Source organism: Neovison vison, chromosome 5, assembly GCF_020171115.1.
Source record: "Neovison vison isolate M4711 chromosome 5, ASM_NN_V1, whole genome shotgun sequence".
Lineage (NCBI taxonomy): Eukaryota > Metazoa > Chordata > Mammalia > Carnivora > Mustelidae > Neogale > Neogale vison.
In genome coordinates this window covers 69,787,293-69,811,137 of record NC_058095.1, presented here as the reverse complement: position 1 = coordinate 69,811,137, position 23,845 = coordinate 69,787,293, and the positions used below count along the sequence as shown (strand labels likewise).

Below are 23,845 nucleotides of genomic sequence, written 5' to 3'. Positions count from 1 at the left end.
GGAAGAGGAAGCAGGCTTCCCGCCGAACAGAGAGCCCAATGCGGTGCTCCATCCCAGGACCCTGGGACCATGACCTGAGCTGAAGGCAGAGGCTTTAACCCACTGAGCCACCCAGGCGCCCCTGTGTGCTGGGTTTTTGATGTTATTTCCTCCATCCCAGGGAAGCAGGATTGCATAGTGGGAAAAGGCCGTGTGTGGCTTTGGGCTGGCCAGCCTGAAACACATCACTTACTCAGCAGTCTGACCATGGGCCAGTCCCTTCCACAGAAGTCAGTTCCCTTACCAGGAAAGCTAGAATAACACTGCCCACCCCAAGGGCAGTTTGGGGGCTTATACAGGGAAATGGTGCTGAGGGCTGAGCTGACAGCTTTGCAAGAGCTCAAAAAGCTTAGCGGTTTGTTTCTCTGGGTAGAATTTTCTCTTCTGCTGAGAGACAAAGAGGTAAGTCAATTGCCCCAGACCCATAGCCAGAGAGTGGTGGGGTGGAGACTTCATAACTCACGGGTTGCTTTGATTTCCTACTCACTGATCCTGTCACCCTCCCCTTTCCATAGGCAGGGTCACTGAGGCCCAGAGAAGTGGTTTGCCCACGGATGCCCCAAAAGTTAGGAGTGGTAGAACAATTAATTCATTCACTCATTCTTTCATTACTTACTGAGAGCCTGCTTCATGCTAGGCATGATCCAGGTGCCAGAGAGAGAGAGAGAGAGAGTTGTGTATAAAGGCATGAAAAAGTTCCATCTTCAAGCTCACATTCTACCCCAGGGAGACTGACCTACAGGGCATGAAGAAGTGGGGGAGGGGATGCAGAGTGTAGGGGGCGGTTGATGTTTTCCACTGGCCAGAAAGGTGATACTGGACTGGAAGGAGGGGAGGGAGGGAGGGAGTTGGGAGGACTTTGGAGGGAAGGGCATTCCAAGGTAGAATGCTCATCATCTGTACAAAGGCCCTGAGATGAGGGTGTGCCTGGGGTGTTCCTGGAGCAGCAAAGAGGCCAGCGTGAAGGCAGGTGTTGGCTGCTCCGTGCACCACGGAGGGGTCGGGGAGTCTTAGCCAGTCCCCACTTCTTGCTGGAATTGCCGGGGCCTTAAATGGCTGGATTCAGGTGAGTCTACCGCTGAGCCCTCTTCCCAGCCATAGGAAGTTGTGGGGGGGCCGGCCTCCTTTCTGACTCTGGGGAGGAAGGGAGGGTTTACTCATTATCCACAGCTCTGTCCTGCCCCAGCTTCCTCCCGGCCTCCTGCTGAACTTGCTTCTCTCCTGTTCCTGGACCCTCCTTGGGCCAAGGGGGGGCGGTGGGGCCTGAATATATGAGGGATGTGCGGGGCATTCTGGCTGCAAACCCATCATTAACCCCTGGTTTTAAAAAACTACTGATAACGTGCTCCTTGTGTACACCTGCCACTCCCACCACCACCCCCGCAAGCTGTCTGCTCATGCTGGATTCTCTCCTCATCTCTTCCTGAGAACTCAGTGCACCCCTGAGCTGGGCTGGCCTTAGATGCCAGCGTGCCTGTGAATGTTATGAGTGTCACCGCAGTTGCGGAGTCTCAGTTACATTACAAGAGAGGGAGACAAACATTTATTGAGAACCTACTGTGTGCTGGGCACGTTTGCACATATTGCTAACTCTAATCCTTATTTCAGCCTTTCTCAAGAGGTATTGTTAAACCTATTTTATGGACAGTAAATGGATTCAGAGTAGGGAAAGGTTTAGGTTTTACCCAAAGCCACCCGATAAGCAGATGCTAATTTTCCGTAATAAAAGCCCACTATAGTAATTCCTGGGGGCCAGGCAGCCAGATCCAATGCCAGTGGAGGCTGGGGGAGAGGGAGGGGAAGGCAATGAAGAAATGGCTTTTAGTTTTGATCCCCTCAGAGCAAGTGTCAAATTCCTGGCCAGAGAAGGCAGCAGGAAATGTTTGCCCTGGAGCTACCTGGGAGATAGTCTGTGATAATGGCTTCACATTATCTGAAGAATAATCAAGGGGAAAGGAGAGATAATTCCGAGGTTAGAAAGGAGCTGTATTTGTTAACCTTAGGAAGGGTGGCTTTGGGTCTGTTTCATGAATGAAACACTGTGTCCAAGACTGGAGCAGGCTACCTCAAGAAGTGGTGAGCCTCCTGTCACTTGAGATATGTAAACAGAAGTGACTTTGCTACTTGCTAGGGATGCTGAAAAAGAAATATTCCAGCAGGAGAGATTGGCTTTGATGATCCTAAAAGCTCTCAGACCTGGGAGTTTTCAAACGGCCCGGCCCGGCAGAGACTTCTGCCCCAAATTATCTTGGGCAGGAGGCTTTTGATCTGAACCACTCCCATCACATTTGAAGCTGCAGTCTGCCTTCTCGAGATCTGGGTGTTTTCACAGAAAGGGGCAGGGGGCGGATTCCGGGTGGAGAAGTGGATTCTTCTAGTTGAATCAGTTCTGGTGTGACCTCTGAAGTTTACCTTTCTTTGTTCCCAGATACACCAAACACGCACACAAACTCATTTTTCTGGCTTAAAAAAACAATACGAGTGGCCAGGAAGGTAAGGAGAAAACTGGGGCTTGGGGAAGGTAGACATGGGGTGGGGGTCGTGGGGAATGCCCTCCGGAGCACTCTGCCTTGACGGGCTCCCCAGAATTGACTCTGGGTCCGGCAGGCCCTGCCTGGACACCCGGAGAGGGGGAGCACTCCTGACTCTTGCGACAGTGGTCTGTAGGCAAACCAGCTTTTCAGCCCCTACCCAGTGGTCATTACTTGACGTGGGTCAGATGTGTACTGAGTTTTACCGATGTGTATTTCCCTTTTCCTTTTTTTGCTTTGTTTTTAAAGATTAATTTATTTATTTGTCAGAGAGAGAGAGAGAGCGAGCGCACACGCAGAGGGAGAGGGAGACGCAGACTCCCTGCTGAGCAGGGAGATCCATTCGGGTCTTAATCCCAGGGCCCTGGGATCAGGGCCTGAGCTGAAGGCAGATGCTTAACCAACTGAGTCACCCAGGCGCCTCTTCCCTTTCACTTTTGAGGAGACTTAAATTTGCCCCTAGCCAGAGACCTAGGGCATGCTCCAAAGCCAGAATCCTTCTTGTCCTCCCTATCTCGTTGGTGGGCTGCCCCACCCAAAGGATGTTGTAAAGGTTGGGCTATCTGTAAAGGGGTCAGAGCAGGGACAAGCACACAGCGACTGCCCAGCAAATGCTGGAGGATGTAGGTACTCAGGGCTAAGCTTGAGAGAAGCGAGAAGCAGGGCACCTGAATGAGGAAGCCGCCCGCCTTGCAAAAGTCCAGCCTGGGCTTGCAGCTGGCTGGGAGACTGCGCAAATCTGGGACTCTGAGTCTGTTTTCCCATTTAAATTAACACCTAGCTGCGAGAGGGTCTCTCTTGGACCTGACCATCTAAAATCCCACCTGCTTTCCTAATCTCCTTCCCTCCCACTCTTCTTCCTCCGCCACAGATGATAAGCTGTTTCTGGATTCCGTAAGGACGCCTAATTCTGCCCTGTCTCCTGGCCTTTGCACTGCTGGTCTCTCTTCTAAATCTGCCCTGGCCCTACACTTCCCAGGTCTTGCACCTTCTCTCCAATCGTGCCTTCCGCAAGGGGATCCTAAGGTGCTTTGCATTACCATCATCTGACCTGGCCCCCAGTTTCTTTCCATCACAGTACTTCTCCAGGTTATAGTCCTTTATTCATGTTTTGTCTCTTCTGTTAGGAGACAGTGAGGGCAGAGACCTGTATTGTTCCCTACTGTACCCGCAGCACACACTCGAGTTCAGCAAGTACCCGGTGAGTGAACCAGAGAATGAATGAACAAAGGAGTGGAGGAGGTGTCTCTGCCCGAGCCAAAGAATAGGGAGGCCGTGGGGGCGGGGGCCCAGGGTCCCGAGGAGTAGCCTCTGCAGGAGGCTACAGGGTGTGATCGGCCTGCACCGCCTCTGGCCAAAAGCAAATCTCAGAGGGGGGCGGGGGACCCCGAGCCTGGGCCAAAGTCCAAGTCCGCAGGGGGCTGCGCACAAAGCTACTTAGACCTAGGACCCGCAGCCGCCGGCTCCGAGCCCCGTCGCCAGCCAAGGACAGGGAGGCCAGGTCAGTTGTCGGGCCGGGGCCGGGAGCCGGAGACCGAAGGGTCTAGGGGAGAGTCCCCTCGGAACTGGCAGTCACCGCGGCGTACGACCCTGGGGCTAGTAGCTCTCGGCTCCTCGAGATGCCGTCGCGAGCTCCAGGACAGTGGCGGCTCGCGGGGACGAGGAACTACGTTTCCCAGAAGGCCGAGAGAAACTGGGGTCACAGGGAAAGCGCCCCGGGCGGCACAGCTTCCCGGTACGACAGGGCAGCTTTGGGGGGTGAGTCGGCGGCCGCGAGGCCCCGGCGGAGGCCCCCTAGAGGTGGCCGGGCTCGGGGGACGTGGCGGCCGGGGGCAGAGCCGATGAGCAGCTCTGTGGCGGGGCCCGACTGCTGCGGAGGCCTCGGCAATGTGGACTTTAGGCAGGTACGGACCCGGCCGCGCGGCCGGGAAAGCCGGGAGGGCTCGCGCGGCCGGGTGGGTCTTCCGGCCAGCAGCAGCCGAGGTCGCCAACGCCCAGTGGGCGGGGCTCCTGTTGCCAGGCAACGGGGGGCGGGGCGGGGCGGGGCTGCGTGTTAGAGGGCGTGGCGCGTGTGTGTGCGCGGGTGACAGAGGGATTGTGTGTGTCAGAGAATGAGTTCCTGAGTGTGCTTGTGTGCGCGCGCCTCTGGCATTGTGTGGTCAGAGTTGTGTGTGTTCTGTGGTCGGAGAGTGTGTGTGTTTTGTCTGAGTGGGAGGGTGTGGAGCTGGAACTGGGCGTGGAGGCCTGTGAAGGAGGCCGAGCAGGTGTGTTTGGGAGTGTACGTGGTGGCAGCATGTGGGTGCGTGGGGACTGCGGGGCCCCGGCCGCAGTTCCGTCCCCCTACCCGGGCTTGAGGCCAGCTCTGCGGAGGAGGCCAGAGAAAGGTTTGCGCCCATCCCCTGGCCAGAGTTGGCGTCAGTACATCACCTCCTTCCCGGGTGGATGGGTGGAAAGAGTGGACGACCTCGAAGCCTTGTGCCTGGATGGGGTGACGGGCCCTGCCGTCTGGAGAGCCCCCTGCCCCGGGGCGGCGGACCCTTGGCAGACTCATAGGCCAGAGGGTTTGTCTTTTCCTGGTGTCTCACCCCAGGCCCAGGCTCCCCTTTCCAATGGCTCGTCCTCTCCTGCATTCTGCCTTCTCTCAGAGCTTCCTTTTTCGCACCTTTCCACCTTCGTCATCAGTCAGCGGCTCTTCGTGGAGCCCGGGAGCTCCGTCGCTGCCTGGAGCAGCCTTTCTTTAATCTAGAGCGTTTCTCCCCTTTATTCATTCACTGGTGACAGCCAGTCTTTGAGACCAGCCTGGGAGCATGGAACATTCTCTGAAGCGAGTAAAACTGGTCAGTGTTTCAGAGAGTAGCTGGTAGAAGATGGGATGGAAATCCCTGTATCTGTGAGGAGGTGACCTGTGGTCTGACACCTGGTGATAAGCTCTGGTCAGCAGGGACAGCAGGGCAAAGGCCTTAAAGGCGGGGGTGTTTGTTCAAGGAACAAAGAGAAGGCGAGCGTCTGACCCTGAGAGAGTGCAGGGTGAGTTGACATTGGTAAGTGGGAAGCAGGAGAGAGAAAGAACAGCTTCCCTCAGGAGGATGATGGTATCTCATGGAATCCTTAGACTCTTAAACCACAAATGGCCATTAGAGAATCTCTGGGCCAACCTGGTCAGTGGTAGGACTTTAGGTGTTTTCTGCCAGAGCAAATCTTGAATGAAAAGAGCACTTGGAATGCCAGGGGGACCCTCAGCATTGCCTGGCTTAGGGGGTGGATGCTTCCTGGATGAATGACTCCATGGGGAAGGGTAGGTCACCATTAACTTGAGGTGGGACCTCCTTGAGTCAGAGGCCACAGTGCAAGGGGACAGTGGGCCCAACACAGGCCCAGTGGAGTGTTAGAGTGCTGCAGGGTCGTATGAGCAAGGACCATGTTCTAGATCTAGCAGCAGGAGTAAGAATCAGCCATGGGGAGGGGAAGGTTAACTGGGTTTACGTGGGACAGGCTTTTCTGTTCTCTCCCTTACTCCAGAGTGTGATGGGACTGTGGGGTTGGAGAGAACTGGGAGTGCTTCTGGGACTTGGTCAGGGTGACCCTAGCTGACTAAAATTTGTTTTTTTCCCACTGCTGCGTTAGTTGGCACAGTTAAGCTTCCTGTTACCAAAGGAATTTTTTCTTAACAACAACAACAACACATCATTATTATGTATTTGTCTGTGGTCGTTCTCCTCCTCCTTCAATCACAGTCTCTACTTTTACTTATTTATTTTTTTAAAGATTTTTATTTTTATTTATTTGACAGACAGAGATCACACGTAGGCAGAGAGGCAGGCGGAGAGAGAGGAAGGGAAGCAGGCACTCCGGCAAGCAGAGAGTCTGACATGGGACTCGATCCCAGGACCCTGAGATCATGACCCGAGCCCAAGGCAGAGGCCCAACCCACTGAGCCACCCAGGTGGCCCCTCAGTCTCTACTTTTAGAAAGATCTTTAAAAGATGCCAGTCAGTCGCTGGCCCAAGTGAGCATCAAGGTTTCTTTTCCTCCACAGGCATCTGAGCGGCAGGATGTCAGCCTGCTTGTCTAGCACCATCGATAGGAATGCAATGTGTCCCATTTATCATGTAAACTTCTCTAGTAGCCACATTTTAAAAAGTGAAAAAAAATTGGTGACGTTACTTTTTTTGTTTTTTTTTAAGATTTTATTTATTTATTTGACAGACAGAGATCACAACTAGACAGAGAGGCAGACAGAGAGAGAGGAGGAAGCAGGCTCCCTGCTGAGCAGAGAGCCTGATGCGGGACTCGATCCCAGGACCCTGAGATCATGACCTGAGCCGAAGGCAGAGGCTTTAACCCACTGAGCCACCCAGGCGCCCCTACTTTTTTTTTTTTAAAGATTTTTTTATTTATTACAGAGAGAGAGCATAGGAGTGGGGTGGGGGTGAGGTGGGGTAGAGGGAGAGAGCCCCAGCAGACTCCCTGCTAAGTGCAGAGCCCCACGTGGGGCTTGATGCCATGACCCTGAGATCATGACCTGAGCTGAAGTCAAGAGTCGAAGCTCAACCAGTTACCACCGGGTGCTCCATCGTTCCTTTCAAGAGTATATTCTGAACAGTATGGCCCTTGGGTACAATGCCCTTAACCAGCTATTTACTGCACCTGTTCCAGCTGATATGGAATTTTGGGTTTTTTAAAAAAAGAAATCACCCTTTGGGATGAGGAGTGTATCTACTGTGGCCTTGCTGGCAGTGTCCCTTCGTAGCCCTTTGCCCTCCCTGCCATGGGATTCCAGAGCCTTGCTCCTTGGCCTGCCAGCGGCATGAAGCAAGCTGGCTTGTAATGGATGGCAGCAGGGACTTCCAGTTTGCTGTCCTCGGGCAGAGATGCCTCCAGGACTCAGAAGATGGCTCCAGTGGGGCCCAGGGGTACTGGCTCCTTGGAGAACCCAGTCTGGCCAGGCATAGTCACATGGGCCTCTGTCATGCCCTTTTCTGTATGGACTCACCTGTTCTCATGAGCAGATGGCTGGTTTCACTTAGTGTATGTGTCAAGAGGTGCCCTTCAGTTTCTTGATCTGTAAATCAGGGATAGTAAATGGGGCTTATAAGGAAGCCCAGAATGACCAAGGGTATGGAGGAACCTTACAAATTGTCAAAGGTGGTGTTCAGAAGGTAAGCCCTTGTGTTCAGGAAGCTTCGAGGCCACGATGGCAGACAGGCCTGTCGAGTTGTGCAGTTTCCATTTGTGCTGCAAGAGCCTGATAAACCGTGGGAGGTAAAATCCCAGGGACAGATGTGGGAGATCTTGACTGGCTTTGGGGGGAAGATGTTTGCCTGCTATACAGCTTGTTTAGAAGAATCTTTGGATGCTGTTACATTATTAGAATAACTATCAGTCTGTTTGATTGGATGACTGATTTGCAAAGTTCTCAAGGACCTAATTTTTGTCATCAGTGTTTTGGGTCAGAGTCAAGACAGCAGGGCAACCTTGGGCAAGTCACTGGACCTTCTAGAACCTCGGTTTCTTCTGCTCCCGTTGAGATGATCACATGGCTTTCCCTTATTTGGCTGTTAATGTGATGAATTACATCGATGCTTTGATGATCGAACCAGCCTTGCATTCCCAGGGCCATGCAGGGTCCTGAGGTGTTACCCTTCGTCTGTAGTGCTAGATTTCCTTTGGTTTTGTTGTTGTTAAGGATTTGGATGGCTCAGCTCATGGATAGGGTTTGTAGTTTTCTTGTTGTGTCTCTGTCTGGTTTTGGTGTTAAAGCAATGCTGGTCTCTTCGTGTGAATTATGAAGTGGTCTCTCCTGTTCTGTATTCTGGGAGAGATTGTGTGGAATTGGTGTCATTTCTTCCTTAAAAGTTGGTAGAATTCATCTAGTGAAATCTTCAGGGCCTGGGGCTTTCTGTTTTGGAAGAGCTTTAACTGTGAATTCATTTTAAAAAAATAAATATAGGACTATATGTTGAATGAATTTTGTTAGCTTATGTCCTTCCATGATCGGACCATCTGATCTGAGTTGCTGGTTTGTGGTCGTAAGCTCTTTTACTACCCCTGTAATGCTTGTGAGGTCAGTGGTGAAGCCCCCGTTACATTCTCAGTATTGGTAGTTTGTGTCTTCTTATTCCCTTGCTTGGTGTGACTAGAGGTTTATCTATTTTATGTTTTTCCCAAAGAACATGTTTTGGATTTGATTTTTCTCCCCTCTCTGTTTTTCTGTTTTTGGTTGATTGATTTTTGCTTTTATTTTTTCCTTCTGCTTGCTTTGGGTTTATTTTACTTTTCTTTCCCTAATTTCTTTCTTTCTTTCTTTTTTTTTTTTAAATATTTTATTTATGGGGCGCCTGTGTGGCTCAGTGGGTTAAAGCCTCTGCCTTCAGCTCAGGTCACGATCCCAGGGTCCTGGGATTGAGGCCTGAGTCGGGCTCTCTGCTCAGCGGGTAGCCTGCTTCCCTTCCTCTCTCTCTGCCTACCTCTCTGCCTACTTGTGCTCACTGTCTGTCAAATAAATAAATAACATATTTTTTAAAAAAAGAATAACATATTTTTTTAAAAAAGATGTTATTTATTTGACAGAGAGATCCCAGGACCCTGGGATCGTGACCTGAGCCGAAGGCAGAGGCTTTAACCCACTGAGCCACCCAGGTGCCCCTCTTTCCCTAATTTCTTAAGGGTGAAGCATATATTACTGTTTTGAGCCTTTTCTTCTTCATTAATGTAACTCTTACCTCTCAGCCTTGTGTCCCACAATTTCTGATAATGTTGTATTTTCATTTTCATTCTGTTCAAGATATGTTAAAATTTCCCTTCCGACTTCCCCTTTGACGCATGGATCGTTTGGAAGTACGTACTTTAACAAGTATCTTTCTGTTCATGTGTAGTTTAATTCTGTTATGATTTGAGAACATACTTTTATGCTTTCTGATTCTTTTAAATATAAGATTAGTTGGGGGTGCCTGGGTGACTCAGTTGGTTGAATGTCTGTCTCTTGATCTCAGCTCAGGTCTTGGTCTCAAGGTTGTGAGTTCAGGCCCCCACTGGGCTCCATCCACGCTGGGTGTGGAGGCTACTTAAGAAAGAAAGAAAAAGAAAGAAAGAAAGAAAGAAAGATAGATAGATAGATAGATAGACTGATTGATTTGTTTTGTGGTCCGGACCATGGTCTGTCTCCATGGATGTTATGTGTGCCTGAGAAGAATGTGTCATTTGCTGTTATTGTGGAATGTTCTATAAACATCAGTCAGGCCAAGTGGTTGCTGGTGATGTTCGGGTCATCCCCGTCCTTACTGATTTTCCGCAGACCTACTGTGTCACTTCTAAGAGAGGAGTGTAGAGGGCCCCAGCTGCTGTCTCAGATTTGTCTGTTTCATCTTTTAGTTCTGTCGGGTTTTTCTTCATGTGATAGCCTCAGTTTTTTAATCTGGAAGATGGGCATGCCCCATGGTGTTGTTGTGTGGCCTGAATAATGCTAACATTTATCCAGGCTTGCTAGGTGCCCCTCAACTGTGTTATAAATGCTTTCTTTGCCGATCTCATGTGCCACTCTCATTCAAAGCCATCGGAGTGCATGTGACTTTCCCAAGTCAACACAGGTTTCCTCAAGCTGGACTAGGCTGGGGTGTGCCATGGCTCGGGGCTGTGCTCTGTCCTGCCTCATTAAAGCCAGGGCTTGGTGTCCAATAACTTCCCAGGGGAGGTCAGCTGGCTTATTGTTACTGCTTTTAATATATAACGTGTATTCGATAAAAGTACGCTGTAGCATCACCCTAATGGGATGGTCCTGAGCCCTCGAGGGCAAGTGTAAAGAAAAGGGGTCCGCAGCTCATGATCACGAAGTTGGGGGGGGACCCAAGGCGGAGGAGATGAGGGCCTTGATGAAAAGCGCTGGCCTGCCCGTGGGTGCCACTCCCAGGAAAGGGGCTCGCTTTGGCCCCACTGACCAGGGTGCACAGGAGCTGCCAGAGCCTTTTTTGCACCTGGTGCAGTTGATTGATGGGTGAATGAACGTCTTTGCCTTTCCTGGAAGGAGTTACATATTTGGGGAATTAGAGCAGCTGCTGGCCGTTTCTTCTTACCGTGGGATGTAGGAATGCCTCAAAGCGACATTTTTTCCGGAAATCGGCTGTGGCTGACTACCATGGTGTTGTGACATTCCAACAAACCTCCTGTCTTGAGATGGTTTCCAAAGCTCGCATGCCCTCCGATTCCAGCGTGGAGCCTACAGTCCTTGGATCAGTGTCCTCTCTCCACCTTTTCTGTATCCCCAGAGGGCCCCTCCAGAAAGAGGTGAGGTGTCCGTCTGTACTATTTAACAAACAAAGGGAGAGGACAGAACAGCCTCAACCCTGGGAGCACCCTCAGCACCGTGTACTTTCATGCCTGGTCTGTCCTCCGTCCAGAATGTCACGTTGGAGTCTGGAGGGCTGCAGTCTTATCACCCCCGCATCATCCAGGGGAAACCCTAGGCTGCGACTGGTCACAGAAAGCGTACCTGTGGTCCCTCACGGAAAGTGGGAGTGATCTGACCTCAGCTCACACTGTGAGCTGCCCGGAGACCTTCTTCTGAACCAGATGCTCCCCCACCCCACCCCACACAGAGTAGAACAGATGAGGTTGGGGGCCTGCCTTAGTAAAACTGAGACTCTGGCATGTTCGTTCTTGTGTCTGTGTCCTGTGTCAGACACAGAGCTCTAACCAAAAGTTACCCACTCCGTAGAGAATGCCGGGGGTGATTTGAGGGTCCCCTGGGAAAGGCAGAAGAGACTGTGGTCCCGAAGACATACTTGGCAGTGGTGAAGAGCCGGGCTGGAGGACCCCAGCCCCTCTGGCTTCCTCTTCACCCCGTTCCTCTTGCCCTTTGCCTTATGTGCTGTGTGGATCCCACTTACGATCGATGCGACTTTGACTCTCTGGGCCCCTACTGTTTGTTTGGATGTCACAATGTTACCCTGGGTGCTGTTGACCCGCGGCAGATCGTCCCCCTAAAGTGTCCTCCAAGCCCGCAGTAAAGTGAAGTTGCTATGAGCCGCTTCCTCAACCACCCGTAGGGTGTCAGTAGCCGAGCCTATTCGTCGGTGGCCCGAGTGGAATTATTATTCCCGGTTTCGGTAGGTAGTGCCTGTCCTCTTTTCAAACACAGAACCCTGCCGTCTGTGACCTTGGAGGGGGATTCCATTCTTAGAATGACCCGGGAGAGAAAGCCAGGGCTTTTGCTGCTTTAATACGGTTTTGGGAGGGGAGGGGGGGAGGACCCTCCCCTTAGGTCAAGGCAGCCCACTGGTATGCAGGGGTGACCTAGGGACCTGGGATCGGGGATTTTTTGTTCTTTTCGGCTGAGCCGCTTTGGGGAGGGAGGTCCGCCCTTTCAGGTGAGTTCTGGGAGATGACAGCAATCAGGAAAGGACGCTCAGGCCTTTGGAGGAATACCCTGGTGGACATTAGTCATTCTTTCCTGCCAAGCAGGCCCTTCTCCAGGCAACGCAGATCCCTCGCACTCAAGGTGACCCAGGTAACTGGATGCTTTCCTCCCACCAAGACAGGTTGACCTGAGGGCACTGGGACCTGGTGGGGGCTGAGGTTCCAGTTTTAACCAGTTTAGTCCTAATTGGGAGACTCTGCTGGATATCCCTTGGCTGCCAGCTTTGGCTGGTGTTGTTGGCTTGCTAACCTGTAAGTGCCTCAGTTTCCCTTCCCCTCAGCTCCCACCGAAGGCAAAAGCAGCAAATTTGACCTGCTCATTTGCCCTGTCTCTTTGGAAGTATTTGAGGCTTTTGCTGCAGCATTTCTAAGTCCTGACAGAAAGCCTCAGTTTCGGTCTGGAATCTGGAAGGGCGGATCTGGCCGTGGCCTGGCTCTGCCCCCTCTTGCCTGTGATCTGGGGGCTTTTTTGAGCCTTTGGCTTTCTTATCTGCAAAGTAGGAATAGCCACAGTGCTTGCCAAGATGAGGTATGCGAGCCTTAAATAAAGCCTCTTTGATCTTGTTATCTACACTGGAAAGTTTCTTGCCAGAGGGTCGGAGGGTGGGGTAGTAGTCCTCAGACTCCCCTCAGAGTGTCACCTCCCTGGTGGCTTGCTCAGAATGACATGGAATTGAATCCTTAGAAATGCCTTCGGCATTTCCAGAGGCTACGGTTTCCCCCAAGGCCAGTGGGGAGACAGGGGACACAGTTCACGGTTCCCAGTGAGGAAACTTTCCTCTCTGGGGAGGTGTCATTTACACACAGTGAAATGCGTAGACCTTTGTGTCCAGTTGGAAGGTCTAATGTGCAAGATCCAGGCTGGCCAGTCTCCCGCTGAGATGGCAGATACTTCCATCACCCCCGAAAATGCCCCGTGCAGCTCCTGGCCAGTGCCCCACCTTGTTTCCCAGGCAGCCACTATCCATGTGCCTGCACCTTCATGGGCCTGCCCTGAAGCACTGGTCTGGTTCTCTCCTGCTGGCATCCCCGGGTTTCTAGCAGTGACCCTCTGGTCATCACCTGCACCCTCTCACCAACTGGATGGGTCCCTACTCTGGACCTCACACTTCACCATCTTTCCTCCGTCTTGGTCACTGGGGATCCTAAGACAGCCTTGTGTGGGCACAGAGTGGGGCCTGGAGAATCAGGCCTGCGGATAACTCTGCCTATCAGTAAAACGAGGCTGCTGATAACCATGGAGGATAAAGTCGGTGGGAGGCTCTTGGTGGGGAAGTGGGGGGATATTTCACGTTCCAGGTGTGCTGGCCCTATGCTCCGCTTTGTGATGTTTCAGAGGGCAAGCCTGGGTCTTAGAGGGCCTTTTGTGTGCCCCTTCTGGTGGACGGGTGGTGCGGGTGCCCAGTTTACGGCGTAGCTGAAGGCTGTAAGTAGGATCTGGAGGGGATGATGGGTAGTAGAATTCGGGGGAGGGGGCAGGGCTTCAGGACTGCTGATAACCCCCCTGGTGCTCCACCTGCACTCTCTCCACCGAACTGTACACCCTAGGGACTGAACTGCCTTGAAGAGATCCCAGCCCTGGGGTTTCTAAGAACCTTAGAAAGCCCTATCCTGCCAACACTTGTGAACACTACTTGATTTCTCAGCCTAAAAGGTGCCATAAAAATATTGATGAAGCACAGCGCTTGGGCAGCTCGTGAATCTGTCGCCTCAGAAACGGAGGGATCTGCTGGCCGCTGTTGGCCGCCCACCTGCAGAATCTCCACGGCGGCTGCTTGGCCAATTTCCTGACTCCAGTTTGAAACCAGAAGGGAGGGGATCAGAGTCCTAGGAGCCCAGGCAGTTGAGCTGGAAGGCCCTTCCGTACCTTTAGCCTCTGCTTTTTACTGATGATGCAACAAGGGCCACCGTTCACTCAGCAAACATTTACTCTTTGTGCCCGGTGGAAGACACAAAGTTGGAGGAAAACATGGCCCCTCGCCCGGAGGGATGAGTATGAGATAGGAACAGATAACCAGATAATCACAATACCGTGTGCACTAAGGACACAGAAGAGAGTGCCATGGGTGAAGGTAGAGGAGATGCTCCCGCCGGGTGTTCAGGGGTGAATAGGAGTTCGTCTGGAAGTGTCAGAGGGATAGAGAGTATTTCAGACACATGCGGACCCACCGTAAAAGAGTCTAGAGCATGATGTTTGGTGTAAGCGATAGGGTGGGGCAAGAAGGATCACAGGTGAGGTGGGTGCAGGTGAATCATCACCTATCAGTGAGTCCTGGAATGGGTGAGCCAGCCCAGTGCAGGTGAGGACGCCCAGGGTCCAGAGTGTGGCAGGAAATGAGGCATGGGAGGCTGGCTCGGGTGAGGGTGCCCCATCCTGAGGGCAGTGGGAACAATGGTGTCAAGGCACAGATTGGACTCCTCAGTGAGAAGGGGGAAGGGTCAATGGCAGGCAAGCTGGGTGTTGAGGGTTGACATGGGGACCGGGGAGCGGGGGCAGTGAGGCAGGCACTGCTCTGAAAGTGGCCAAGCAGGACCAGAGCAGCATCCTGGTGGCTCCGCAGGCCAGCTCTCTTTCCATGCCTCCTGGGGCTCCTGTTCACCAGTCAACCCTATCGCAGCCTCTCAGTGGGCCTTGCAATTGGGTGATTAACAAACATTTCCTTTCAAACAGAAGAAAGAACATTCTTTGGTTCCGTCCCAGGCTTTAGGGGCTTTGAGGCTTAGATGTGCCCGTCTCAACTCCAGGGGAGGACAGCCTGTTCCGAGGCCTTTTCTAGTTGTTTGGTCCTTCACGAGCGGCTTTACCTCTTCTGGTGTGTTCTCCAGGACAACTTGGAATTTCCCGTCACAGCCCCAGGCTTTGTGAGGTGCCGCCCCCACCCCCCCCAACCCAGAGCCGAGAGCCTGTGAGACCCACCGATCCTCCACTGTTCTGCCTGACAAGCTGGGGGCCTCCAGGGGGCGTCTGACCTGGGAGTAGAAGAGAAGGAGGCTGGAGGGCAGGGGGTGGGGTTGCCTGCCTGCTGGGTGTCGACAAGCACCCACAGGGTGCACAGGGTGCCCAGACACTGTGGTCAACATGGGGCAAGACTGTGCTTCCATTGTCACCCTTCCCTATTTGCTGACTGGTTCCCCGTTGTCATTTGTTTACTAATAATGTGCTTGGGCACTCATGTGGCCACTCTGTCCCTCAGCCATTTCATCCCCATGTTCCCTTAGCAGTGCCTTTGTTGGCTCATTCATTCTCAGCTCTGCCCTTGGCCCCTCGGAGATGAAGATTGTCTTTGACTGGGACAGGAGGCCCACATGTGCCAAGGACTCGCCTGGCCACATCTTCCGTGCTCAGTGACTTTCCAGAGTCTTTCCACTGTCTCTACAGGAAGGGTATCTCAGTGCTGCCCCTCGGGGACATTGGGACCATGTATGGAGACATTTTTGGTGCCACTGGCCCCTAGGGGGTGGCAGCCAGGGGTGTGGGGGACAGTCCTGCCACAGGGAGCGCTCCATCTTTGAGTGTGAATGATGGAGGGCGGGAAACTCTAGCCGTAGATGTGGCTAGTAGCATGAATCCAGTGTGTCGCTCTCCAGGGTTTTTTTTTTTTCTTTTTTTAAAAAGATTTTATTTATTTATTTATTTGACACAGAGAGAGAGAGAGATCACAAGTAGGCAGAGAGGCAGGTAGAGAGAGAGGAGGAAGCAGACTCTCCGCTGAGCAGAGAGCCTGATGTGGGGCTCGATCCCAGAACCCTGGGATCATGACCTGAGCCAAAGGCAGAGGCTTTAACCCACTGAGCCACCCGGGCGCCCTCCAGGGTCTTTTTAAAAAGACATACACAGAAAACACTTAGTACAATGTGTGGTTATGTGTTACTTTCTAAAGATGTATATATGTGTATATGCTGTGGGAAGTCTGCAGCTTGCTTTGTACATTGGACATTTTTTTTCCAATTTATTTATTTTCAGAAAAACAGTATTCATTATTTTTTCACCACACCCAGTGCTCCATGCAAGCTGTGCCCTCTACATTGGACATTTTTAAAAGAATATCACAACTTGACATACAATGGGAAGTTAGTTTGAATTCAGTAGCTTTGCTGCTTTAGGAATGGGCCTATTCTATGTGGCCATTCTTCCATAGGTGGACACACTTTGCACACTCGATGTGAGTTTCTCTGGAACAGGCACTTGGGAGTGACCTTGCTGACAAGGGGGAGCATGCCTTTTGCTTCACCCCTTCCCCAGCACTCAAGCCTGGCCCTCATTCAGGTTGCCCTGGAGGAGGGACAGGGCTACTGTCTTAGTTCGCATTTACCTGATTACTAGGGAGGTTGAGCGTGTCTTCCCACAAACAACAGCCCCTGGGGTTTGCTCTGGGGCCTCCAAAGCCCTCTGCAGGTGTGGCCCCAGTCACAGCAGGTGGTGACCCAGACCTGGGTCCTGGTGGGGTTCCTTCCCCATCAGGGTGCTGGCTGCTCATGATTTCCTGGCCGAATGTCCCCGCACACCACTCCTCTGCCACTTGCCTGGCCACCCTCTGACAGGGCACGATGCGGCTGATTGGGTTTTGGCTTTTTATCTTCAGTTTTATGATTACAGTGTAGTAACCTTTGCTGGACTTGCTTGTGCCCGAGCCTCCCGGCGTGTTCCCAGAGGGTAACTATGTTTCTGAGTTCTGGGGGCTTTGCACTCCATGTCCGGCATGCGGGGGCCGTCGGGGGACTGGGTGGGTCTCCCGCTGACGCTGCTCTGTCCCTGCAGGCAGATCTCTACGTTATGACCCGGCTGTTGGGCTACGTGGACCCCTCGGATCCCTGCTTCGTGGCTGCCATCCTCACCATCACTTTCAATCCGCTCTTCTGGAATGTGGTAAGCGCCCTAGCCCGGCCCTGTGTGGGCTGGCTGTGTGCACGGACAGACGGACGGCTCTTCTCTCTCTGCATCCTGGCCAGTTCGGAATCGTCCTTTCTGTTTCCCCAGTGAGGTCAGAGCCCAGTTAGGGGATGCTGGCCAGGCCAGGATCCCACGATGTGCGGGCCGTGACAGTCCTGGGCTGCTGCTGGGCCGGGCCAGCAGACTGTCCCGTGATGAGGCTGTCCACATGGGCCCGATGACCTCGGTCTTCTAGAGGCTGCTGGAGATGGCCTTGGCTTAGAGGCTCCCCTCCCTTTGCTGCCGCGCTGCGCAGTCAGGTGGCTTTCTTGGGAACCCTCACCCTCTCTGATGTGCTCGAGAAACTTGATTTGTTTTTCCCGAACGAGGCTCCTGGCGAAATGGGTTTGCACGGCACTGGAGTGTGCGTGCCAGGGAGTAAGAACGAGCGAGCAAGAAGTGAACACAGAAGGAGACAGAGCAGCACCCAGCTCATCTGTGGGTACGGGGATGCTCAGGACCCAGAACTGTTGGGGGGCAGGCTGTGTGGGAAGGGGGTCCTGAGCGCTCTGGGGAAGGTGTGGGAATGGCGGACAGGCCCTCCTGCTACCATGTTTCTCTGCGATGCCTCCTATCTGCTGAGAAGCTCTTGGGATTTCTGCAGGGATGGAAGGGGGTGGCGGAGGTGCCCCAGGGCCGCTTCCTGAGGCTCCTGCCCTGTGCCGGTGCCCAGGATTGCTGATGCAGAGCCACGGACGTCCTGTGATCGCCCTTGAGGGTAGCCTGAGGAGTAAGGCCAGCCTCCCGGTTAGCAACACACTGTTCCAGACTGTTTTCATTTCGGGTGGCCACTTGGTCCCAGGGGTGGAACACGACACGTTTGTCACCTGGTTGCTGAGTTAGAGTCTTTTCTCTGTCTGGGGAGATGGGTGGTGGGTGGGAGTGGGGGTGGGGCGGGACTGCTCACTTCACAGAGGCCACATTCGGAATGTGCTGTCCCTTCTGTCCTGAGCGGGCGGGACCCACCCTGAGATGGCTGGTGCAGGCCCCCGGCTGGAGGGGACCTGAGGGGAAGGAGGAGCTCTAAGGGTCAGAGGTTTGGGCTCGCTTCTTTTTGTAAAACTATTCTTGAGGCCTCCTGGGACTCCTGCCTCAGTCCATAGAGGAACCCCAACTACTACCACACCCCACCATGTCTGAGCTGACCCTGATCTGACAGGGGCCTCCTAGCAAGGGCTGGGCTCCCGGAAGGCCTGCATCTCCCTGTGCTCTTCTGCTCGTCATTCTTTCTCCCCCAGCCCTGCTCCCCACCCCCCAGCCTGCCTCCTGCCACACAAGATCATGGTTGGTAAAACAGCTGGAAAATGGCACTCAAAGACGTATGTCCATGTCTTGTCCTTGGAACCTGTGACTGTGACCTTATATGGCAAAAAGGGGAGCTTTGCAGGTGTCAGGGATCTCAGGATGGGGAGATTGTCCTGGATTATTGGGGTGGGCCCTCAGCACAACCCCATGTGTCCGAATAAGAGGGAGGCAGAGGAAGATGAGAAGACACTGGCTTTGAAGACGGAGATGATGCGGCCACCAGCCAAGGAAGGCTGCGGCCACCAGGAGCTGGAAGAGGCAGTGAGGGATGGATCCTCCCCTGGAGCCTGGGGGTAGGGGTAGGGGTGGAAGCGCAGCCCTGCTGGCACTTTGATCTGGCCTACAGACACTGATTTTGGACTTCTGGCCTTCAGAACTGGGAGAGCATAAATTCCATTGTTCTAAACCACCTACTCTGTGGAAATGGGCTACAGCAGCCACAGGAAGCCGGTGTAGGATCTCAGAGAGGCTGTTAATCCGTGCTAGGAGAGCTGGCTTGTGTTGGGAGTGTGCAGTGCTCTCCCTGGTTCACTGTCCATGCCCTGTGGGCCTGGCTGGTCCCCAGTGCTGAGGGCTCAATTTACTGAGTGTGCGGCAGGTCCTGGGGACACTTCTTCATGTACAAGCCCCTTCCTTTATTTCCTGTAGGCTCTTCTAACGGTGTATTCAAGTTCATTTTTTTTTTTAAGGTTTTATTTATGTATTTGAGAGAGAGAGAAAGAGAAAGAGCGCTCATGTGCACAGGAGCAGGGGGCCAGGGGCAGAGGGAGAGGGAGAAGCAGGCTCCTCCCCCAGCAGGAAGCCGGACAGGGGCCTCAATACCAGGACCCTGGGATCATGACCTGAGCCCAAAAGTAGATGCTTAACCAAGAGAGTCCTCCGGGCACCCCTGCAAGTTCATGCTGAAGTTGAGCCGTGGCCCACAGCCGCGTGGTCAAGGTGCTTAAGACTCGGGCAGCTCAGAATCTGTGCACTTGTCATAGGCTTTTTTCTTTGGTTGTAGTGTTTGATTGGCCTTGCTTTTTATTTAAAAAGTTATTTCACTGGAACAGTCTGTGGTCATCAGTGGGAGAGAGACTCAGAATGGGAGCCTTTAGGGGAATGCGCTGTGGTTTATTGGGCTGCCGAGGGCCAGACAGTGGCAGAACAGGCAGAACTGGTCTGAGTGGCCTGCCTCCCCCTCCCCCAGCTCTGCGTGAGCAGTAAGCGAGAGGGCACCTGTAGAAGAGCATACTAAGCATTGACTCAGTGGTGACAAGAGGGACTTGCGGCAGGGACACTGTGCTGAGTGTTCCAGGTAGCGTTTTAGTTGCTTGGCAGGGCGAAGGCTGTTATTAACCCCTTTGGAAACTGCCCAGAAGAGGTTCGCTCATTTCTTCAGCTGCTTATTGATGGCCCACCACACATGTGCCAGGCACAATGTTCAGGTTCCAAAGGAGCTGACGTCCTAGGAGGGGGATCCTGAATAAACTCACAACACCCATCAAGGAGGGTTGGGGTTGACGGAGACTGAAGCTGGGAAAGCAGGTGGCCCCTGAGCCAAAACCTGCTCCCCCTCCAACATGGGAGGGAGCTCCCCAGGTATCCCGGGAGGAGGAAGCAACAAGTGCAAAAGTCCTGGGTGATTTCAAGGAAGGGCCGCTGGCTGGAATGCGACCCAGCGAGAATGGAGAGCAGCAGGTCAGAGAGGGGGCCGTCCTAACAGCACTGGCCTTGTGGGCCGTGGGGAGCACGTGGTGTGAGGCGTTCGGAGTGGGGAGCTGTGCAGTGCGTGGCCTGATCTGACTCGGATTTTCCAGGCAGCTGTGGGCTGATGAGAGCAGATGCGGGGGCGGGGTGGGGTGGGGTGGGGTGGGGAGAGGGCGGGGCTGGAGGCTGTGGCAGGGCCTGAGGCCCAATGGTGGCTTGGACCAGAGTGGCACCAGCGGAAGTAGGAGAAGTGGTCAGATTCTGGGCACGGTTTGAAAGCCGGAAGAGTCAGCAGGATTTACCATAGTTTGGTGGGGAAGTGCTAGAGAGAGGAGGCACCGCCAGGTGCAGCTGGGACCTGAGTGACTTCTCAGAAATGAGGATTTGGTCACTCTGGCATATAGTTCTCCAAACCCTTGAAAGTTCCTAGGGTTGAAGGCCTGTAAGGTGTCTTTTGTTAGGTTAACGAGGTGACCTTAGGCCTGTCCCCAACCTAAGGGGGGGGCGGGACATGTTGCCAGAGGAACCAACCACGTGATATAGGAGGGGGCGGAGCTGGGGGTGGAGTTCAGTAGCCAAGGGCCAATGATTTAATCAGTCACCTATGTGAGACCCCGCAGGGATGGGGTTGGGAGATGGGGCGCCTGGGTGGCTCCATAGGTTGGGCGCCTGCCTTCCACTCCAGTCATGATCCCAGGGCCCTGGGATGGAGCCCCGCGTTGGGTACCCTGCTTGGTGAGGAGTCTGCTTCTCCCTCTCCCTCTGCCCCTTCCCTGTGTTTGTGCGCATGCCTGCGAGAGCGCGCTCTTAAATAAATAAATAAATATATAAATAAATAAAATTTTCAAAAATAAAAAAAAAGAATGGGGTTCGCAGAGTTCTGGGTTGGTGGACACATGGAGATTTCGGCGAGAGTGGCATGCCCAGAGAGTGGGCGCTCTGCATCCCTTACCCCTTCCCTCGCCCTATTCATCTTTTCAATTGGGTGATGATTCCTGGCCTTAAATATCCTTTATAATAAGCTCATAATCAAGCAAATAAGCTCGTTCTCTGAGTTCCGTGAGTTGGGCAGATTGGGTCAGAAGCAAGTTGAATTGTGGGACACCCAGCTGGTGTCAGAGAATTGCCTGGGTGTGTGGGGACGAAACCCACACATCAGAACTGGGTGCAGAATTGTAGAGGCCATGGCCAAGGTAGGGGCTGAGGCAAGAGAGCTCCAATCTGAAGGTATTTGGGAGATTCTGAGGGGAGACCTTGTGAGTCTGGAACTGAGGGGAGCAGGATGGCTGAGGTTGGTGATAATGTGTGAGGAGGCCATGGACAGTGGCCCAGGCTGAGTGTGGCCTTGGACCATGGCCTTCTGGTTGTTCTAGGGCCCGCTATCTGCCTCCCCAGGGCTGTAGCTCTTTGAAGGAACTACAACATCCGCTGGAGGGGCCTGCCCGCCTGTCAGGGCCAGCATGTGGATGAGGGGTGCCCCTTCCCCACCAGCCCCCAGTCCCCATCTCTCTCTTCTTCCCTGTCCTCTATCACCAAAGTCGGTTTTCATCTCCTCTACTCTGTTAGAATTCTGCTTCTAGAGCTTCAGAGAACTTTCTTGCCTTCTGCTATCCTCTTGATGAATCTTTGGGGAAACCACCGGTGAGCATCACATTTTCTTGTAACTCTGTTCTTCCTGGGCCTCAAACTGTTCTTCTGGCTCAGTCTGCTGCTCTTCAACAGTTTCTCATTCATTCATTTATTCATTATTCATTCACCCATTCATTCATGCAACCAGTGTTTGTTGAGGGTGCCTGGGTGGTGCTGTCAGTTAAGTGTCTGACTCTTTTTTTTTTTTTTTTAAAGATGTTATTTATTTGAGAGAGAGAGTAAGTGAGAGAGAGAGCATATTGCAGGGCCAGAGGGAGAGGGAGAAGCAGGCTCCCCTGCTTGGCAGGGAGCCTGATAGAGGCCTTGATCCCAGGACCCTTGGATCATGACCGAGCCAAAGGCAGCTGCTTACCCAACTGACCGAGCCACCCCGGCGCCCCTAAGCATCCTACTCTTGATTTTAGCTCAGTCATGGGGTCCTGAGATCATGTCCCGTGTGCTGAGCCGGGAGCCTGCTTAAGATTCTCTCTCCTTCTCCCTCTCCGCCCACCCCCGCAGTGTTCACACTTTCCAAAAACAAGAGAAACAAAGTAACAAATATTCATTCCTCCAGAACCTTCTGTGTGCCAGGCACAGGAGCTAGGGAATAAAGCCGCTTGGCCTCCATTGTTAGAGATCGCAAATAGGTTTGTAATTGAAATGGTGAAAAGGTCAGGTGCTGCAGAAGGGCTAATTGGGGCTTCTCCCTTTGTCATCTTGTCTCTGTCCCTGGCCCAGAATCTTCTCAGTACCAACACCTCAGGTCCAGGTTCCGTGGCCCCACCTGGGGATGTCCAGGCCCCAAACGGAGCTTGCTGTGTGAACCCTGGCCAAGAAGGGGATGTGGGCTGTGTGCTCGCCTTCCAGGGGCCCTGGGCAGAGATCTAGCCAGGGTCCCCAGCACTCCCTGCGCCTCTCCACCCATCCGCACTGCGTACTCACTCCTTCACATGTGAACACAGGCCAAGGCCAAACCGCCCTGTGCCCCAGTGCACACTCAGTTGCTTAAAGGCACCTCACACCTTCCAGCACGAGATGGGAACCCCTTCCCTGGCCTCTGAGGCCCGCCCCTCTGCCAGGCTTCCTGTTGCCTGCAAGCTCTGTGGTTCTGGTTCCTGCCTTTCCCCGTGACTCCTCCCCTTGCCGAGGGCATCTTACATACCTGTGCCGCCTCTTCCAGGCAGTAGTCCTTGCTTTTCACAAACCCCCTTCCCAGCCCATCCTCCAGGCTCAGGTCGCTCACGTTGGCATTGTTGACATTTTGGGCCATCCTGGCCACTGCGGGATTTTTTTTTTTTTTTCCAAGATTTCATTCATTTATTTATTTGACAGAGGGAGAGAGAGCACAGCAGGGGAAGCAGCAGGCAGAGGCAGAGGGAGAAGCAGGCTCGTCCTGAGCAGGGAACCCGACACGGGGCTTGATCCCAGGACCCTGGGATCATGACCTGAGCCGAAGGCGGATACTTAATGACTGAGCCACCCAAATACCCTGACTTCAGGGTGTTTGATGATGTCCCCTGCCTCTAACCACCAGGTGTCCCGACTGTCTCAAAGGTCTCCAGATGTTGCCAGGATCCCTGGGGGGCAGAGTGTTGCCCTGGTTGGTGTGAGTGAGGCGGCCCTCTGTGCCCGCTGAGTGTGTCTCACGTTCCCTTTGGCATCACTGCTTGCCCCTTGACCTTTCTCTTGGCCTTCCCCTTAGCCTGGGTGTTCCAAGAGAGCTGGAGCAGCCCCTGCTCCAGGCCCGGTACCCTGCACCCTGGCCCGTGCTGGGGGCTGTGTGCTGTTACGAAGGGCAGAGCCCCTGCCTCACCTCTCCACACTCGCGCCCTGCACCCCTGGCACAGACCCACAGCCAGTGCCTACTGGGTTCTCAGCAGTTGGCCTCTTCCCTAGTTTTCCAGGGTGGCGTCCAGGGAGGGGGCCCATCTCCATCTGTGCCTTTGCATACTCTGACTCTGCAGAGGAAGGGGTACTGCGGGGGAGGGGAGAAGTGGGCCCCGCTATTCTGGCATCCCAGGAAAGATAAGATAGACGCAGCCCTGCGCTGTTCTAGCTCTGGGCACGTCCTCCAGTGTCAGAGCACAGCGAGCCCACGCCGGGCTGTGATGGTGTAGCCTTGAGCTCGCCCATTGTTTACAGAAGAAAATTGGCATGCTTTGGTGCCTTAGCTATTATCGAAGGCAAATTTCTTGTTAAAACGTCAAAGCTGATTGAGACTATCGCACGTCCGGACGTCCCGCTAAACGGAATGCGTTTATGGACAGAGAGCAATGAGGGCGTGCTTCTCATGATCCAGCTGGGATGGCAG

The 23,845-nt window shown here is 53.5% G+C and overlaps 1 protein-coding gene across 9 annotated transcripts in view; it reads left to right on the top strand.

Annotated features, from left to right (window-relative positions):
• Positions 1–238: 238 nt before the first annotated feature.
• Positions 239–23,845, top strand: part of PEMT (phosphatidylethanolamine N-methyltransferase) — a 79,884-nt gene continuing 56,277 nt past the window's right edge. Inside the window, exons 1-3 of one of the 9 annotated variants that reach the window (XM_044249284.1) lie at positions 354–441; positions 3,698–3,771; positions 16,741–16,848. In XM_044249284.1, the coding sequence (XP_044105219.1) occupies positions 16,756–16,848 (93 nt within the window). In that variant the 5' untranslated portion in view covers positions 354–441; positions 3,698–3,771; positions 16,741–16,755. Of the gene's footprint in view, positions 442–923; positions 1,106–3,697; positions 3,772–3,968; positions 4,072–4,096; positions 4,306–4,452; positions 4,475–12,026; positions 12,073–16,740; positions 16,849–23,845 lie in introns of those variants that run through there. The other 8 variants (XM_044249288.1, XM_044249280.1, XM_044249285.1 and 5 more) reach the window with 8 other exon arrangements.